At 37.9% G+C, this 20,325-nt stretch overlaps 2 protein-coding genes across 6 annotated transcripts; one reads left to right on the plus strand and one right to left on the minus strand.

The window, feature by feature from the left end:
- Positions 1-497: 497 nt before the first annotated feature.
- On the plus strand, positions 498-5,620 carry LOC145492042 (orexin/Hypocretin receptor type 1-like). The gene has a single exon (XM_081471353.1). The coding sequence runs from the start codon at positions 3,289-3,291 to the stop codon at positions 4,369-4,371; it is 1,083 nt and encodes a 360-aa protein (XP_081327479.1). The 5' UTR covers positions 498-3,288; the 3' UTR covers positions 4,372-5,620.
- Positions 5,621-8,045: 2,425 nt separating this feature from the next.
- Positions 8,046-19,040, minus strand: LOC145492040 (neuropeptide FF receptor 1-like). Of its 5 annotated transcripts, XR_014049915.1 has the most exons (5): positions 18,840-19,040; positions 17,770-17,801; positions 17,586-17,625; positions 9,155-12,402; positions 8,046-8,458 (listed from the first exon to the last, which is right to left on the minus strand). XR_014049915.1 is itself a non-coding variant. In XM_081471352.1 (2 exons), the coding sequence occupies exon 2, from the start codon at positions 12,170-12,172 to the stop codon at positions 11,054-11,056; it is 1,119 nt and encodes a 372-aa protein (XP_081327478.1). In that variant the 5' UTR covers positions 12,173-12,402; positions 17,586-18,296; the 3' UTR covers positions 8,479-11,053. The 5 variants fall into 5 exon arrangements, 1 of the variants encoding a protein (XP_081327478.1); XR_014049914.1 differs by having other exon boundaries at positions 17,586-17,801; XR_014049916.1 differs by lacking the exons at positions 17,586-17,625; positions 17,770-17,801.
- Positions 19,041-20,325: the final 1,285 nt, after the last annotated feature.

The following is a 20,325-nucleotide window of genomic DNA, read 5'->3' on the forward strand; positions in this document are numbered from 1 at the left end:
ATAGAAAGATCTGCTGTCGGCTTCACATTGAGATGTGCCACTCCTCCATTTGCTTGTAATGGTGAACGAAACCTGGTTGGTTTTAGGTAGGTGAAGTTCTTTACTTGTCATGCGATTGAGCACGTTAGGTTTAGAACAATTTTAAAGTTCAAATTTGTTATCTTTAAAAAAGAGGCATCGTGACCCCAGATTTGGAGTTTCGTAAACGGCGGTATTCTCAGGTCAATAACAGAAGATCCACAGATACTTTCCATGTAGATGGGCAAAGTTTGCGATATCCATATCTTTTCGTTAAAACGGTCATACCTGCCTAATCTTGAAACCGAATTTGGCTGGAGTTATCACAATTCACAAGTAAAATTTCCTTTGCCTGGGGGAAACCGACGAAGAAAAAACAAATGTAAGTAATTTGCAGTGGAAGGCCTACAAAACCGTTTACATTAACACTTGTTATAACTCATCATGATGAGTTCCGTATGAAAATATCATCGAGAATAATTATTCATAATCACTTTTTTGCATTGGAAGAAAAAGTACGAAACAGAACCGAAAAATAACGATCAATTTGGCCACCTTTATGAATAGATAATTCTCGTTTTTTTTCCCCATCTGATATGAGTCACGTCTTTTCTGCGCACAAGCTCTAAAAGACATTACTCGTCCATTACCCGTAATGTGGGGTTTTTGCTAAATGGATTTTGTGTTACGAAACATGTAATAACTACATTATCTTTTGCAATACGGTATTTCTGCCTTTTGAGGGTATATAAAGGCCAGACACAAAAACAGTTTCGCCTAGACTTGTTGACTTACGTAAGTAAGCAATATCCTGACACTTCTGTACCACTGAACAGTACAGAGTAACAAAAGAGAACGACGTTGACATTTCTTATAACCTAAGGTAAGGGCAATATATTAGTTTTTATATATATAGCTTGACGTTCAATACGTGAGAGTCAAAAAAGAACACCATCATCACCACGCAGGTGATAATTTTCTCAGGGCTTCTGCAAATTGAGTCTCCTTGAAACTCCTACAAATTTTTTCAGGTCTTCTACAAATTGTCTAGGGTAAGTAATAACATGGCACTCTAAACTGATCTAAACTCATCATCAATCACAAGCAAAACAAAACAGCTTTAAAGTGAATCACAAAAAACAAAACGGTCGTGGAAAAAAAAAACTTAACATCAGTTTTGGATGTAGAAATTAAGTATTACGTTTTAGTAAAGCAATGAGAGCACTATCACAGCACTATTGAGATTCTTCAGAGTGCACTTGTAATTGAGACCTCTTTATGACACATCATTTGCTCCCTGTTCTTGATTATTTCTTGACTATTTTTGTATTATTTTTCTTCCTTTTTCGCTTTTTCGTACAAAAAAGTTACATCTAAGAGGAAAAACAAGATGGATAGCAAAATAAGGAGACAGAACGTAAATAAAAATAACACATTTTGTTTGCGCAATTAGCGGAAGAAATCTATATAAAGGTGCGAAAATAAATAACAAGAACAACAAAATAGTGCCATAAAGAAAAACTGTTAAAATTAGTTTAGCCTCAAAGGAAAAGAGTAATAACGTTTTGGTGGCAAAATGACCTACAGTCACTGGAAAAAAATTCCACTTGTGTTGAAGGATTTTGGTCGATGATGATTGGCAAACAACACAGGTACTTTCACTGTATACTGTCGATGACAAAATTACCATAACTATAACGGATACAAAATATTCACTTTGTGGGAAGCTATATTTAGATCTCATACTTTTGTACAATTTCTTTTTTTCTTTTTTCGCATCTTTCTGAAATTACCGTCGCGTAGAATTAATCATGCAGTGTTCTTTCGGTTATGTTACCTATGTTGTGTTTCATAATATTTCCATTTCCAAGGCTTACGTACTTCAATTTACATTTACTGTCGGTGTGAATTTTTCAACTCTTCTGTCAAATTGCGTTTCCTAAAAAGTGAGATTCCTACCTGTAGAAAACGTTTATGAGAAAATCTGAATCGATCGAAGTTGGGCTGTTTGAATTTTTCAACTATCTGGAATATTGAAAAACAAAAGGAGAAAATAATACTGTTACTCTACCGACCCAAACATAAACGTCAAACAAAAGCATGTAGTATCAAGCTAACCTTGGTAATTCCAATCGGTGTTTTAAATTTTATTTCATAATTTTTTCATTTTTTTTTTGTTACCTTTTCAGAATATTGTCATAATTTTGGCCTCTTTTATTGTGCTCTAAAGTTACGATTTTGGCGGCAGACTTGGTAACTAGCTTAATTAAATTGACGTAAATCTTATTTTGCCGGCCACTTTAAATAAACTGAAATTGGAAATTAAAACAAACACTAAAGAAAAAAGAAATAAACAAGTTACAAGCTGGAAGTGTGCCGCTATATGTGCAAAGAACGTTACTTTTTACTGCCGCTTTAAGGGGAAATTAGACAGTCCTCATTTGACTTCAACTAAAGCTGAAACACATAAGGCAATAGCAGTAATAAACAAAATAAAAGACACCATTATTTCTTTCGTTTTTTTAAAATTATTCATTGTTGATTTTGTAAACATGAGAAGTACAGTGTCAGCGAAACTTTTTGAACAGCTTAAACTTGAAATTAAATTACAAAATAACAAACATCGAGAAACCACTCATCACATACTAAGCGACTACTTGTCGCCACTAATATAATACTAATAAATACAAACCTGCCCGCAAGCTAGACAAGAGAAAAGAACATCTCAATCTAACTATCATCTGTCATTTTATATTCGTTTTTCCTACCACCTTCAAGCGAGTAGCGACTGATATTTTATTTCGTTGCATTTAACGCTTCCCCTTTAAGGTAGCAGTGTATTAAATAATCATTACTTGAATCGCAATACGTGATGCACTTAATCACAACAAGTACACACAACCGATCAATTGAGTTTGTACCTACATGTCTTGTTTGTTAGGAGTCTGCGGGGGCTTTTCATAAAATACAACGTCAAAGAAAGATAACGATAAGTAACAATTGGACGGCGAAGACATGCACAAACAGACGATAAAAAAAAAAAACAAAAAACAAAAAAACCCAAAAACATTGAACAGGAACTGATTAAGTAACAATCAAAATACTAGCGGCTAGTTCACTGTGAGGAAACTTTAGGGCTGAATAGAACTGACACAATTAAGTTTGTGTGCTTTTTTTCTTTCAGAGAGAAGTGACAAATTTTTTACAAGCTTATCACGAGATCATTGCTGTATGCAATCAGTGTTTGCATCTTAACTGAAGAAGAAAAAGATGAAAACAAGATTTAATAGTTCTGGTACACCGGGAGAATTCCCAACCCTAAATTCATCAATGACAAACTGGAACACGGCGACAACGCAGGATTCCGAATTGATGACGGCAGATTTGAGAGCGCTTAAGCTGACTCTGTACGTGATTATCTTCCTTGTAAGTGCAGTCGGTAATTCTCTTGTCTGCACAGTTATTTTACGAAGGAAAAAGATGAAAACAGTCACAAACTACTTCATATTGAACCTAGCCATTGCGGACTTGACACTGACTTGCATCTGTATTCCTTTCGATATTCCCGTGCAAGAAATGAACAACAAATGGCCATATGGGGCGCTGCTGTGTAAAGTTATATACCCACTACAAACGTCGGCACTTTTTGCATCCATATACACCCTAACGGCTGTCAGCTTATCGCGTTACTGGGCGATAAACCACCCACTTCGTCAGCAGCTTACCATCAAAAACGCCAAATGGATCATCTTCGGAATATGGATTGCGTCGCTGATTTCGGTCACACCGTACATGAGCGTCTTGAAAAAGAACGATGAATCAGGCCAGTGCGACGAGAATTGGCCTAGTGCGAGTGCAAGAAAAACTTACACTGCTTGCCTATTTGTCTTTGAATACCTCTTCCCGTTGACCGTAATTGCGGGTGCATACGTCAGCATCGGTTGGGAGCTTGCCCGACGCGCAAGGAACGGCAATCGTTACTTGCAAGATCTTCAAGCGGACGAAGCGAAGAAAGTCGTGCGCATGCTTAAAGTAGTGACGCTGATGTTTGCGGTGTGCGTTTTGCCAACCAACGTTATGTGGCTTTGGCTGGACTTTGGCAACGCTGCTCAATACGATAAATTCTGGGACCTTGTTGCTTTCTCCAACATAATAACGTTTGCAAACAGTGCAGCCAATCCAATTTGCTATACCATCCTAAACGAAAGCTATCGTACTGCGTTCAAAGATCATCTGTCAAAAATATTTTACAAGATCGTCGGAAGGCCTACTGGGGTTCGAGAGGAATTTGTGAACATCGCTGAGGGCCAAAAGAAAACTCGAACTGCTACAATGAGTTCTGCTTTGTTATAACCATAAAAAAGGTCTGCTTTTTCTTTGTCCTTTGGCCCTGGTATGAAATCCTCACATTTTGTAAGACACAATCTATTGGCATTTGGCATTTCATGCCAGCCATCGGTGCTACCCTCTGTACACCTCCAGGAATTCTTGACTGCTGTACATTCAACTTATGAATATTCGTTTTTAACATCGTGGTGGACACCGTAAAGCGTAATTTGATGAGGTTGTTTCTTTCAGTCTTATGCATAATCTTACTTTATTATTATTATTATTATTATTATTATTATTATTATTATTATTTTAGATCAGCTCTGTAAAAAGAATACTGACCAGGGCGTCCGTACGACATTTTTTGGGGAACTAAGTCATGTTGCTAAGCAATATATTGGCACTTAGGATTTCTTCGTGGACACGATATCGTCAAATTTCACAAACATGTGCCGACCCAGTTTTAGGTTACAAAACTCCAAAGGCTTTACAATAGGGACTCGTACCTATCTCATGAGATCATGGTGCGAACGAAGAGGGTTTAAAATTTGTGTGCGTAATTGAAAATTATGAATAAAGAGAGACTTGATAATTATATATTATATCTTCTGTTATCTCAGAGCTTTTAAACTTTCAAGAGTACCTAAAGTTTTAATATGGTAGAAAATGTACTGTTCTATTTACAAATTGATTGTAATTTGATGGAATTTGCGAAACAAATGTTCTTTTTCTTTCACTCTAGCTCAATATTGTTATTTATTGTCCCAAAATATTGTCAGAATGGTTTATAAATTGAATCGCAATACTATCCGGGATAAATTTGTTTTGTCTGGTAAGAAGTAACTGTTGAGTAGCAATCCATCTTTCGCAGAATTCGGTTACAGCGGTTTTCACTTGAGTGTTGAAAGTAATTCGCTTTTGCTTTGGTTTTCAATAACCTCGTTAAGCGATTGGCTAAAACCTCGCCCACTTTGCCATTCAATCAGAAGTAAAACCAATCCTGACTCGCTCGAGACGTTTTCCCGCGCTTAGCGTCGGCTACATGTATCTGCTTCGATTTTTGATTGGTTCACTGGAAGCTCTGTCTTGCTTGTGTTTGGTTTAGCGACACTCAGTTAAAAACTGTTCTAGCTTTGTCTGACATTTTTATACGTCTTGCTTTGACTCAGATGTATGGAAAGCGCAGTCAAACTTAATGATTAACACCAACCTTTTTCCTATTATATATCTTTAGAAATACATACAAAATATTATACTAACTATAATTACTGCTTAAAAACAAACAAACAAAAAAGAAAAACAACAACAACAACAACAACAACAAAACACCTCCTAAGCATCTCCATTTTGTTTTATGTTTCTCAGTTCAGATTTTTCCTCCCTCTCATTCCTATTACAGTAACCTGATTTCTAGAATTTGTTTAAGAAGTGCTATTCATTTATATAACAACTAAACTGTTGATTGGGTTAGTTTTCTTTTCCGAGACACTTTCCCCTTTCCCTTCATTCACTGTTTGTCAAAGCAACTTGCCCCGACAGAAAGCAATTCAAACCAAATATTGAAGGTGAGGGAATGAGGCACTAACTGACGTGAGTGTCGCAATCTTGAGAGGAGGGTGTCCGCGTTTAGTTTGACGTGGATTTGGATGTGGATTTTTGGTACGTTTAATAAACTCCTCATTTAGGGAATTCCTATAAAATGTTTAGTTTTCAATTACACTCTTTGCCTCTCTCATAAACGTGATGTCGGCCGGTTGGAAAGAGTGAAACCGACTAAAGAAATATCAGCAAATTAACAAATGAATAACTCCAAGAGAGCCTTGATTACCGATGTCTTCCCTGTGACTGTCATTTTGCATCATAGACGTCGTTATAAGGGTTGATGTTTGATGTAGATGTCAGAGTCATTCGAAGATGTACACGAAGCGTAATCAACTTGGCAACACCCTGTTAGAAAGGCAACGGCGCCATTTTCCCGCCAAAACGCAAATGAAAATTGCTGCTGAGCGCCTCAATGACTTTTCACGCAGTAATCTAATCTATTTCCTACATGTATGTCATAAATCGTATAGACCTCTCACTCCTCCTTTGCTTTCATGCCATCACTTTTACGACAAAACTTGCATAAACAACGACAGCAAAACTTAAGAAACATCAAAGTGCAAGTAACAATAAACAAAACAAAAAGTGCAACGTCTATTGAATACTCCCAGTACCATGGCATGTTGAAGGACTGGACTCGAAGGTGGGATGCTCCGTTATGCCTATGCACAAATTCTATCCAATCACCTGTCAGTTCCAAGGGGGTCCGACGTTGGTCTTTTATGAGACGAGAGACACGTGTAGCATTTTGCTTGAAACTGTGGAGAGAGCGACAGCATGTTAACATAAAAAAGAAATTTCTCCATTTTGTAAAACAGTCATAATGTTAGTTGATTAATGTAAATGCTTCTACTGATGACGTTAAGGGGAATTTGACAGATAACTTCAAGAAGCATTGACGCAAATTCTAAACGCTGCTAAAGTTTTGGAAACTATTCAGCCCTGAGAATCAAAATTTTCTTACTAACATTATACACAAACAAAGTTTAAACAACGTTTAAGCGAAGTTTACATAAATTTCAAGATAGCCATCAGTAGTATAGTAACACAACACCAAAGAGTCACTCTAAGAACTTGTCGTGTGTCATCAGTCAACAATGCTGGCGATCCGCCCAATAACGCTTATTACTTGCCGTCAAGGATAAGGTTTTGCATTCATTTGGTTGTGTGGTTAGTTGGTTTTAGTTGGTTTCTGTCTCATTGTTTATTACTTTTTATCAACAGTGTAAGGCAGCGGTGTCAGGCAATTTTAATTGGAATAGCTTTGACAACTTTCTTTGATAGCTAGTTTTCGTAGCTTTCCAAGAAGAGACGTAACTATTACACAGACCAAGTTAGACGACTCATAAACAAAGTCTTCAGGCAGGTGCGTTGGAAGTTTGATATTAATATATATATTTTTTGGATAATATACCTCGACTCAGACAAAACTCGTGAAATAGATGTGTGCAGCTCGTCTTCACTGGGCGATCAGTTACTCTTCATCTATGTATTTTCTCTCTCTCTCTCTCTCTCTCTCTCTCTCTCTCTCTCTCTCTTTCTTTTGCATAGAGTACGTCACGAAGACGCTACAGACGATGTCCTGCATGGTCGAATGTGGATGTACCATAGAATCTTCCCCTCCCCCCACCCCCAAATTCATGTCAACCTGTTTTCGTACTTGTATGATTTTGAATGCAAGGAGCTTTCGTTATCCTTATCGAGATCGCATCTCTTTCAGAAGATGTCTAGGCCAATTGCTCCAGCTTGGATTTTTTCGTTATGACTTGCAGTGTGAATACCCCAACTAAGGCCACCCAGGGAAATTCTTTTGACATTGACCAATTAAAAAAAGCCAAAAATGTCCTTTTTATGTACTAGGATCGCTGATCTGTCAGAAATCTAAGATTCCGATCTAGTTTTGTCTAATGGCTTTGTATAAAGTTATCACACTGTAAACATACTACAAAAGCAATAAAGTAATTAGCTCCCTTTTTTCAATAGCCAAGGAAGAACGCTCTTCTTATTTAGCCACATGAATATTTTTAAAGGTAATAAGGATGTTAATTGCATACTACGATTATATACCACTTTAAAATGGAGTGAAATGTAAAAAAAAAAAAAAAAAAAAAGAAAGAAGAAAAAAAAATTCCTTTAAACGTTGTTTAAGTAACAACTGTTGAGAGGGACAATTTCTGGACAGCATGCATGTTATTTCTCAACCAAGAGTAATTGTATCAAATGTGGCCGGTTATTCCCCCTCTTTGATCAATTTTATGCATGCCTATATATTACTTCACTCTTGGAAAAGGAAACAAAAAACAGAAATTAAAATAAATACTATTACAGTACTAACTGGGTGTAAGAGGCCTTGGGAAATCCAAAGCAAAATGACTTTGGACAAGAACCACTTCTGCTTTCCCTAACGACTCCCCCGTGCTAGCATCTGGTTTAATATTATACTGTTCCTTTACTTTGTCCATGGTAGGAAACATGAATACTCGGCCAATGATAGTAGCCAATAAAAACCCTGCAACGTTGATCAAACGTTCAGTAAAGGTCATGTTGTCGTCTAGACCAGTAAACGGTTGAGGGGCATACGATAAAGGATTAGAGCTCTTGAAAACTGGCAACATGGCGTGGGTTAGACCTGACGGGCAAACCAAGACGAGTTTCACATTGAAGAACTCTGCTACAAGTCCACTGCAACATTGTTCATTCTTAATTTATGTAGTATTACATATATCATTTGGTTAAAATGGATCCGCTTAAATCATAACGTGCGCCTTAGCACAACTTTCCTCCCTACAATCTCGTTGTATAAATATTGGCCATGCATGAAGTAATTTATGCAACCTCGAAGAGATGAATTTAGAATTAAAATATATAAACAGTAGAAGCTGGCATTTACGTTCTTCGATATGAAGACCTATCCAAGAGCTTTATTTTATTTACTCGTGATTTTTGAAGCTAAACTCTACTTCGGAGATTAATCGGTAGCTTCTACCGCTGCATTATTATAGGTGCTTCCATTTACAATGTTTTTAGTCAAATGCTATTTTTACGCAAGTAAGCGAAGTTAACCCGGTGATAAAAGACGATTCAGATTAGGCAGGAGCGAATTAAGACACAGAGAATGTAGAAAATATTATGAGCACGATAACAGAGAACATCGGTTACTAAATGTGTGAACAAAATATCAAGCTATATCAGTGAACGGCCATACCTTGAGTCCTCGATTTGCAAGTTCTTCGCCGATGCGCTTGAACAAGAAATAGTGACTGCTTCCAAACAAAGGAGTAAGGATAACATCTTCTGCTTTAGTATAGCCAGGAAAGCAAAGAGAAGCGCACAGAAATGCGACTGAAAATCCTAGATTCATTCCAGTGGACGCCATTTTGTCATACTCTTGCAAATCACGCAATACGCCTGTATCACGATGTGCTTTGTGTGCTTGTCACTTTGTAAATAATTTAAACGCGTAAAAAAGTTGGTAGTCTAGAGGAATTTGGATTGTCTTGTGCTTGCTACTAATATACATATCTTTTAATTGTTTATCTTCAGTTGTTAGACAGTGAACAAGATTACAACATCATCCTCCCTAAAAGAAAATGATCATGACGGCTGAAAGTCGACCATAATTTACCAACACCTGCATTAATTTCCTATCTCCACGACCTGCTCTCGTCTGGCCTTGTAGCACAGTCGGTAAAACAAAGATGAGCTGCCACACCGACAGCACCAACAGCTGCCACGAGTCAGCATGCTACCACGAGTCAGTATGGCTAAGATCTAAGAGCAGCTAGCTTCCTCAAATACATACTGAACGTTTTAAAAAATAGTTTTAAACAACAGGTTGTGTTTCGAATATAAATAAGCAATTTAGTTGTACCTTTTTATCATCAGTTTTACCCGTTTTGAATTTGTAAAGCGCTTTTTGGATAAATTCTTAGTCATTTTATCTTTTATTAATTGTAACACTTAATATGTATTTTTCTCCTGATTTTTATCAAATGAAGAAAGACATTCTTTGATTATTTATTTTAATCCGAAGTCGTATTGAAGTTTGAATCCTCCCAAGGTCAAATATTTCTCAGTTTGTATCTTGTGGTCCTCCATTTCCATTTTCGGGGGTAGCACTCAGAGAAAAATTATTGGGTTGTTTTACTTTGAGTAACTCTGTGCTTTCCATCTTCTATTCTAGTGCTGACTAGCGCAACTTTGTGATCATTATGGTGCAGTTAAGCAAAAATCAGAGATTTTCTACTTTCTGTCCTTTTAAACCTTTTTTCCATCGTGACTTCTGATTGGGCAACTGGCCGTTTTCCACCTAGCTGACGTTATATGTATTTAAAATTCAAAAGAAAAATATACATGTGTGTGTTTCGCTCATAAGTTGATCGTATTTGCATCTGCAAATACGACACATGTGTAATGTTATTTCTTGAACCTTGTTATATCATATTGTTAGAATTCTCCACAACAGGGAGTTCACATGACATGTAACAACAGCAGGTAATTAACAATGGAATTGGGGGCATGGGAAAGAAATGCATTTGTTTTCCATATAACAAAACTTCCAAAGACTAGAAGTCCCTCAGGAAACCGGTAGATATTATTTCCCTCGGATCTCAAAGTTTCCCTCAGCTTCGTCCCGAGAACCTGTCATAAAGTGCTAAATTTAAATTTACTACGTTCGTTGATCCTGGCGAGTTGAATCTGAGAAGATAGATAATCTTAAACAAGACTAAGGCATAGTAAATAGCGTTTATTAAGAAGGCATTTGCAATTATTTCACTTTCATAAGTTGAGCACTTTCACAACACCTAAAACCATGTTTACCCTGTTAAAATAATTCAATCCCGCGATATTTCGAACTCTTAAGGGAAACTATTAATAGTTCGAGACAGTCTGGGTTGTAGACAACGGATAGTAAATGACTGGAAAAGCCAGTACCAAGGAAAACGATCTGAGTTCAAGACAACCGCGCTTGAGATGACGAAGTTCAAATGTAGTCACATGGTCCAAAGCATTATACCGGCGCGCTCTAAGAACGTAGCTATTAAATTGCTAAGATTACTGACTTTTGTGTGCTATTTACAGACAGTACTTTGCAAAGGAACTATCAAATAACAGTCTCTTTGGCGTCAACCACTAATATCTCGCCATATTCCACAGCCTGTACGGATTTTTTGTCATTTCCGTTCAGACTGCGTAACCGGGTCCTGGTGTAGGTTATCGTGGTTTCCGCCATGCTTTGAAAAATCTTTGGATCGCAGGTGAAATACAGTTTGAATTCTTCCCTGAAATTCTCGTGGCAAATTGTGTACGCCAGGGGATTTGCCGCACTGTTGGCGAACAAAATGATGTTAGTAAAAGCAACCATATCCCAGAAGTGAGGGTAGTTTTGCCCATTGCCGAAATCCAGCCAAAGCCACATCACGTTATTGGGCAGAACACAAATGGCAAAGAGGAGAGTGACGACAATGAGCATGCGCACAACTTTGCGAGCCTCGTTTCGGTGTGCATTGTGTAGAACGGCATTTACCGCCAAAGCGTTTTTCACGCTTGAACAGGCCCTTAGCTCCAAACCAATTTTTAGATACGCAAGTGTGATCACGGTCAAAGGCAAAAAATATTGCAAGACAAAAAGCGATGCAGTGTAGGTTTTTCTGTAGCCAATTCCAGGCCAATATTCTCTGCATTCCATGGTAGCCTTATCCAGGTTTAAGACCATGACATAAGGTGCCGTCAGTAGAATACACACGATCCAGATGATGATTATAACAACCATGGCGTACTTTTTCGTCATCTGCTTTCGCAGAGGATAAACGATTGCCCAGAACCTATTGAGGCTCACTGCAGTTAGCGTAAAGATAGAAGCGAACATGGCCACGGTCTGAAGCGGGTATAAGACCTTGCAGAAGAACCGTCCGTAAGGCCATCTGTAGTGATTCTCTTGCACGGGAATATCGAACGGAATACAGATGCAAGTGATGGCGAGATCCGACGCTGCGAGGTTCAACACGAAGAAATTCGTGACGGTTCGCATTCTCCGACGTCTTGCGATCACCACGCAAACCAAAGTGTTACCGATGACACTTATAAGGAAGATGACAGCGTAGAATGACAGCTTTATTGCCTTGAAAGCGGGAGTTTCGCCAGAAGTCGCTACTGATGCGTTGTCGCCGTTAGCTGGTTTAAAATAAGAGCTGCTGTTGATCGTAGATGCGTTATTTTCCATATCGCGGAGCCCTTGAATGCTCGGAGTCAACGCCTGAACCGTTAAGCTATGGGATTGTTTAGGACTGTTAATGTCTGATCTCTCCTCTTCTTTCCAAGAAGGCTTATACGACTCTGTGCAGTGACAAAGGTCTGGAGTCTTGAGAAAAATTTAGAATTTCCGCAATGAAGAGTTCCGTTCAAATTCGCCCCAAAGGCCACCTCGACGAGCCGATCAAGGTTACGTGGCACCTGTAAATTTATAGAGAAAGCAAAAGAGAAAATCATCAAAATTATGCATCACCTGAAGAACACATGCAGATTGGCACAATGTGTGCCGCTTGGTTTTTCTATACCATCGCAATAATGAACAAAATGTTACCATTAATTATGAATGTTCAATCGAGACAAAAACCACACAACTCACGTACACATAGCTATTAAGAGTCACACAAACGAGAAACTATTGTTTTGACAGGGAAACCAGGTGTTAAGTATAGATAATAAATCAATTCTGACGTTCTTCTTTACTTCCTGAGGTGAAAATGTCTAGAAAGCAGGAAGCAGTATTTTGTTACAAGTTAATAATTCCAGAGAAAGAAGAGTAGTTTTAATTTTTAATACTCGCATGTAGGTAAAGTTAATTAAAATAATTAATATCAACCGGCAGACAGATTGAGATAAACAATATGGCTATTTTCAACCATTTGTTTTCAAATTAGTCTCATTACTAACTGTGCCAAACAGCTCAACATATTTACGTTTTAAATTCAAATTTATATTTAAATATAGCTTTGAACGCTACGAACAATATTATAAACTGAAATCGTGTTATATCTCACAACTGTGTTCAGGTTTTCTTTAATGGCTACTGCTAAAAGTTCTGATGACAACAAGGGATCAAAAAAATGCATTACTGCACGGGTATGAATGTATAGATTAATTTCAAACTATTTCCCGCGAAACGTCATAACATGACCTTGAACGGGTGCTAAAAATACTTGTTGGATCAAAACAAAACAAAATGAATGTAATATTTAAAATGAGCCGAAACTGATTGAAGTCAGTGAAAGAATCTGCTGGAATCCATTTAGGACGCGAAACCTCATAAATTGTCGCTGAACACTTCAACTGCGTGTTTGATAAAACTGGAAATTATGAGAAGAAAAGAAAGTTTCGAAACTAAGCGTTACATTCCATTTTGACGAACGGAAAGGTCCTATTGGAATCGCGTACCTTTGCTCCGAAATACATTTCATTTTCAATCTGGTTTGCTAAGGGAGGGGGTGGACTGATGAATTTAGGGAGGGGGGGGGGGGGCATACTAAAAAAATATGGTTTCAAGGCGGAGAGGGCCTAAAAATATGATGTTAAAAAATTAGCATTATGTGTATTTCCGCCATCTACAATACAGTAAACACCCGCATATAAGAACACATGGATTAAGAACATCAGGCTGAAATTTGGCAAATAAAGCATCACTTTTATAAGAACAATATCAGCCTGGCAAAAAAATAATGTTCTTATAAAATGGGAAGGGTGTCAAAATTACACAAATTACCATAAACACACCTGCTGACCAATGGTATTAGCTAAGTTTTGGGCACCTTTGTTCTCTTCAGAATATCTACAGAACTATACATACACCCTTCTTGTTACTGTTTTGTTACATTACTGATTACAGTAGACCTATTTGAACATTAGGTTTTTAATTATTGTTCCATCAATTTATGTAATTGTCCAAAAACATGATTAAAATTTCTAGCAACATTTTTTATGCTGTACAGCACTGAATTTAAAAAAAATTTAAGAACATTTAAGAACATCCTGAGGCTGATTTTTCACTAAGCATCCGATAAATAAGAACACAATCAGTCTGACCTCTGAAATTGTGTGTTCTTATATGCGGGTGTTTACTGTATTGCAATATATTCTGCCAGAATGCCTAAGGCCCTGTCCTCACTTGCGACGCAAGCATATGCATAAGCATTTCCATAACATGTGCCTTCTTCTTTTGCTTATGCTTATGTCGGTGTTACAGTGAGGACATTTTGGCATAACTGATAAAGTGCTCGCTGATTGACTGAAAGTCTTTCGCTTATGCTTATGCTCCTACTTATGCTTATTCCATCATGTCATAACTGGACACAATAACGACAGAGCAGAAGAAGAACGCAAGGTTTTGATATTCTTACGCTCATACTTATGTCCGGCCGTCCTCAGTAGCGCATAACACTTTAATTTACAGCGGCTGTAAACTAAAGCAATTAATTATGCTTATGCCCCGGTTATGCTTATGCTTGCGTCGCTAGTGCCGCGGTCTGGGCTAAATGTACAATGGAATCACGATTTTTCGAACCTCCAAGGGAAACCAAAATTTGTTCGCAAAATCCGATAGTTCGAGAAATCGGGGGTAAAATTACAGCGTTTGGCTGAGGAGGAGAAACGAATTTTGGTTCGAGTTTATCGGCAGGTTCGAAAACCTGAGGGTTCGAGAAATCGGGATTCCCATGTATAACCTGGCGCTCGTGATACATGTAATTGATAACATCGTTTCGTTATGCACCATTCATAAACAACTGTCGACAACTGAATAAAATTGCAAACACAACTGTCAACATTCAAGTTTCATAGGCATCAACTGATAGGCGAGGAAGTTAATTCAAAGAGAACTACGCAAAATGTAATCTTAGTATTAGAATTTCTATCAGACAACATTGTATTTTTCTACATACACTCTCATGGCCCTCTTAGATGCCCCATCGAAGAAGATTCTAAATTACACTCAGACTACCGTCTGTAATGCTGACGCGGTTGTTTGAAAGGTGGATAAAGCTTATATGCGGGCTTATACCCACTGGGTAAATCACTATCAAGCGGATAGCGTGGTTTGTTTGGTTAACACGCACTTATCCACTGGATAGCGTTACTGATCCAGCCTTCCAACGACTGGGACCAGATCTCTACATGCAGGATTCTCACGGTCAAGGAACTCACGATCAACGAAATCAAAATATGAAACATCATGCCATCTAACAAGAAAAAAGTAGTACTTTGCCAAGATTCCCGAAACTAAGTGATATGCCAAAAGTTGTGTGGCTTTTCTCCACCTACATTTTAAAGTATCCAAAGCACGAAAAATGTTCCGCGACTTGATAACCTAAAATGAAGCAGTATAAAAAAGAAATAAGAAATGAAATTCATTGCTCAAAATTATAGCAACTTCTGTAGCAACTTCATAAGCCAGTGAAATAAACTTTGGGTTTAGTGTCGATTTGCGCCTACTATTTGGTATGCAGATTACCTAAGAACATTGGCATTCAGTCAGAATCAACCCTATTAGTGGCAAACCCTATTACTGGCCATGTGATCTTTTTGATGATAGCGTTCTAATACATGTCTGTCAATTTATGTGTCAGTGAGCGCTCAATTTTAAGACATGTAAAGGCAATTGCCGAATATTATATGGAGATATAAAAAATTATTTTTACACCCTGATTTAAGCTGACTGCCTCATATTTATTCACTGTGGTTCAAGCTGACTGCGTCATATTTATTTGCTGCGGGAGGCTCGATATTACAAATACATGTGTTATCCCAAAAATAGCCACATCCAGGCGTTCAGTTGTTGGGGCGCAGCGCGAAAAACAGCGCGCGAAAAAATAACATTTTGCGCGTTTCGCCCCAACTAACTGAACGCCTGGAAGAGGCTACCCGAAAAATCAAAGCATAACTAAAGCGTGATGACAAAACGAGAATGAATGAAGGCGACTCCAGTCCAGAGATAAGCCATTATTAACACCAGAGTGAATCAAAGTATGTACTGGCCAGCACCCTGCTCAGCAGCCCTCTTTCAAGAGGTTGATGAAAACGAATGAAATAAAATAAATTGTATCTATACCGTACATTAAACTGATAAACTTATGCGAGGTCTTTGACAATGATCACTTGATCAACGTAACCAGCTGTTAGCGCAGATCAACAAAGTTTAGATCATTTTAGAATAGATTGCCTTCAGATATTTCCCCTGTTTTTAAAAGGAAAGAATCTTCAGTTATAAAGAACGTTTGTAGGACTCAAACATGCAGCACTGAAAAATTTATGAGTAATTGCCGATATGTGATAGTCTTCGTTCGCGAAGGAGGCGAAAGCCAAAGAGAAGTTATGTAATCTCAAGGATTTTTTTTGCTGTTAATTATCTTGTTGCACCTGGTGAGATAGCCATGTTAGAAGTCACTGACTTTCGATCGATTGCCGGCAGAACACAACCAGCCGTTTGTTTAGATATAGTAAAATTTCCAGACTGCTCAGAATCGACTGGGCTGGTAGTCTCCTTAGTCGAGCACGCGCCTGAATTCCTTTGGTAAGTCCTAGGTACGTGACTCAAAAGCATATTCCACATAGTTTCTCTGAGCAATAAAATTGCACGTTTATCCGCAGGGATAGTTACTGCCTCAAGCTACAAATGGCGAGAAAAACATGATCACCTCATGGCGCTCAGAAAATTTAAACCATACCCCTTTTAACCAGTTCTTTACATATTTCGATGCGTATTGTCAGCAATACGCTATTCCGTTCCGATCTAAACCGCGTCCAAATTAAAGTACTTAGAAAAAGGAAATGAGTCGAGAGAACTTAGCGGGGGCCATAATTAAATGCACTTGAATTTGACGCCATGAAAGAAAGAGTTATTTGTGGGAAGGCGAGCAAATATTTATATGGAGATGTAAAGTGCTAGTGCCAAGGGCCTAAATTGAAAAATAATGGAATCATCACAGCTGGTTTTTGCTCCGGTTCGTTGAGCAATTGCTAGATTTTCTATAATCAAGCTTAGCGTTAACCAAGGAGAGGTTTTCAGTAAGGAAACTCAACAAAATAGATCTCTTCTACATATACAATCTTCACCATTTGTTGAGTAGCATGCTTTAAACTAGGCGAAACTATATGCTGGCCAAAGTGCCCACTTTATTTTTGCCATTGAAATACGTCACTCCATAGAATTTGCTTTTCAGTTTGACCGGGAGGTGCTGGGTGTTGCTTTGAGTATCAAAAGCTTGCCAATTAAATCGTTTATCTCGACAATAATCTATAGTTCTGCTGAATAAACGTTGTGGGATCGTTACATAACGCAGTTCATGATGCAAATCAGTAAGTAATCTTTGTTATCGCCGTTTGGAAATCGCCTATGATTGCAAAAACGTGGTTTGCACCTGAAGCATTGTCCCTCTGAGCAGGAATTGCTTATTTGCGCTGGACTTGAGCAGAAATTTAGCCTTGGAAAGCAAATTTATAACTCACTGAAAGGCAATTGCAAGCCCTTTGAACTCGTCTGCCTAGCAAGCTGTCTCGGTTATGTTAATCAAAAACAGTTACTCACCCGAACTGGAAGAGGTAGCAAAGCAAGATATATTTTTTTTCTTTTTTCGGTTACTTACCGGTAAACAATGGTCCCGTGTGGTTCTTAGAGGCGTTAAACTGCTACAAAAGGTAGCGTATTCGAGTTGAAAGTCATGGTATTCATTGGGCGTCTAAAATGCCTTATGTTTTGACGTGACTGAAATAGCTGAACTCTCGACCAGCTTTGAAGTTGTTGAAAAACGAATGCCATTTGATACGTACCCCATTTATATCGACGTCCATTATCAAGAGATCTGTGATAGAGGAAAACAAGATTGTGGGGGATACGTGATAATTTGGTTCGGAACTTAATTTCACGGGAATGTGGGCCCGAGAGCTTTGTCTACCTATCGTCATTTCGAGTGTTTCCTGCGTTCATTTTACGATGTACAAAGTTCTGCTTGTGAATGCGTCATTGAGAATAATTATAATATGAAAATTGATTTTTGAAGAGTAGGTTGTGTTTACAAATACATTAAATGGAACAAGATCCCGTTTACACATGCAAGCTTCGTTACTATTGTTGAACTGTTGGTTGATGTCTTTGGCTAATCCACAAGTGCCTGTGGGTTATGACGTCATTACATTGAAAGTAATTTTGGACGTCTTGTTTCAATTACTCAGCACTGAATTGGTATGCACAGGAATTTTACGAGTCAAGCATGTATTTATGACAAAAATCTATTTTCTTCTTTTTATTTAAGCAATTTGAATAGCATTTATCTGGGCGAAAAAGGTCACTGTAGACCTGTAACCGACTCCCAGGTAAATAAATCATGAATTTTACCTATCATGCTCGTCTACTTTGAGTTCCGGGCCGGTGTGGTTTCACTTGTATCAGCGGATATATAATGTTATTTTTCTGCTTGATAATATCTAGTTAATTAGTAGGGATAACATGAAAATGGAAAGATCTTTTATTTGTTTCTAAAAAAGGAAACCCTTTAAGTAGGAATAACAACACTATCAAGATTGGGTATTTGTTTTGGCAATAATTATACAAATAAAAAGGCAATCAAGAACGATATGCACAAAGGATAAAAAATATCACAAAACAGCAATACACAGTTTCTTTCAATCGTGGTTCTAGTGATTTTCTTTAGTACGGGCGCGGAGCAGCACATTCCATGTTACATTGTCAGACAAAATACAAAATTACCTGCTGGTTCATACATGACTTAGGGTTACTGTGCATGTTTTTGATTAGATATGTCGTATATATTCCTATAATATTCTCCGTGATTAATGCGCTACAACTTTCAAGGTAGACTTTGTAAAAAAAATATTCTAACCTTTATTCCTTGCAGTTCGCCCTGTCGCTTCCTTTGAGGCGAACTTCCGCTCGCAAACTCGACGAATAACTGCCAAAGCTAAGTTCGACCTGGGCCAAACCTACACCAGACCAGTCTGCTAAAGCCTTGATAAGTATCTTTCATGATCATGATTTTGCAATCAACGGAATCCCTAAGTACAATCAAGTGAAGTGGTATCGAGTAAAACCGCTCAAGTCGTCAAGCTAAGTTGTCATTTCAAGTTAGTCCACTGGGATCATACTCCGCTAAAATAACAGCAACTGCGAGACTCCGTAAAATTCGATGAAAATTTTGCAAAGCTCGTGGTTTGTCAAGGTCAATTCGCTATCCCTTTAGTACAATGCAACTTGATCATACTGTAGAAGATATCTTTGCCCTTTAGAATATCATTTCACACAATTGCAATACTGAAGACCGGTAGCTGTAACTTTACGCGCTCAAATTGGACTTCCCGTTATCCTTTTCGCTCCCGATTGAAAGAGAAAAAGCCCAGAAGGGGTGGGAAAAGAAGGTCACGCTGAATTGCATGGATGAGAAATAATGATAATAACTGACGGAACTAAGGCCAAAGTTTATTATATATAGCTGATATTTCATTTGCTCCTGTGGCATAAATCGACAAGAGTTTCTTTGAATTCTCATCTTCCTTAGTCCGATTCAAGTCTCGTTGCTCAAGTTGTGGCGTACCAATGGCTGAACGAGGAAGCCTTCCTTGTTGCAATCTTGTTCGTTCACGCAACTTACAATCGCTAAGGAAGAAGCTTGACAAAGATAACGTTTTTCTGTGTACTAATTTACCCTCAATCATGATTACTGACGAACACCCGATGCTTGTCCAATTTATGTCGCATTACTTGCAATCTCTCCCACAAAGTCTTCTTTTTTGGCATTTTCTTCTCCAGGCTAATATTTTGTTCATAGGTGAAAGGACAGGTTAATACTGTTTTCTTTGTACCCAATAAAAACATATCAGCAGTCATTACAAGCAATAATTATATTTGCATATGACAAGGTCGGTTTTCTTTATACACTAATATCATTTTCAATTTAGTTAACAGGTTTTCGTTTATCATGATTGGCTAATACCGTTTATTTCAAGTACCGAGGTAAATATACTCTTGGTTCCCAGGATATTTAGCATACTACCAAAAATGTAAACTCTTCCTTTTTCAAGCTAAATGTCTTTTTTTCACACCTGTCCACCATATCGATGATTAAACCACAGTCCCTTTTAGAAAAAGTCTGAACAATAATGCGAAATGTCTATTCAAATACCCCTCAAGGGAGAAGGCTCCAAAGGACCGCATTAAAGATTGCTTTTAGACAACGATCATGAAACACAAAACTCTCATAAACCCAAAGCTTTAGAATGTTCATTTCAAAGTCTAACTTCTCTTATCATTTATATGTTCAAGAACACGGCATTATTTAATATTAATACTACTACTTGTACTTCTAGTTTAGA

This window comes from Orbicella franksi, chromosome 7, assembly GCF_964199315.1.
Source record: "Orbicella franksi chromosome 7, jaOrbFran1.1, whole genome shotgun sequence".
Taxonomy (NCBI): Eukaryota; Metazoa; Cnidaria; class Anthozoa; order Scleractinia; family Merulinidae; genus Orbicella; species Orbicella franksi.

Bases quoted from the DNA above. Each gene is read 5' to 3' on its own strand.
- LOC145492042 (XM_081471353.1), top strand. From the start codon at position 3,289: ATGAAAACAAGATTTAATAGTTCTGGTACACCGGGAGAATTCCCAACC.
- LOC145492040 (XM_081471352.1), bottom strand. From the start codon at position 12,172: ATGGAAAATAACGCATCTACGATCAACAGCAGCTCTTATTTTAAACCA.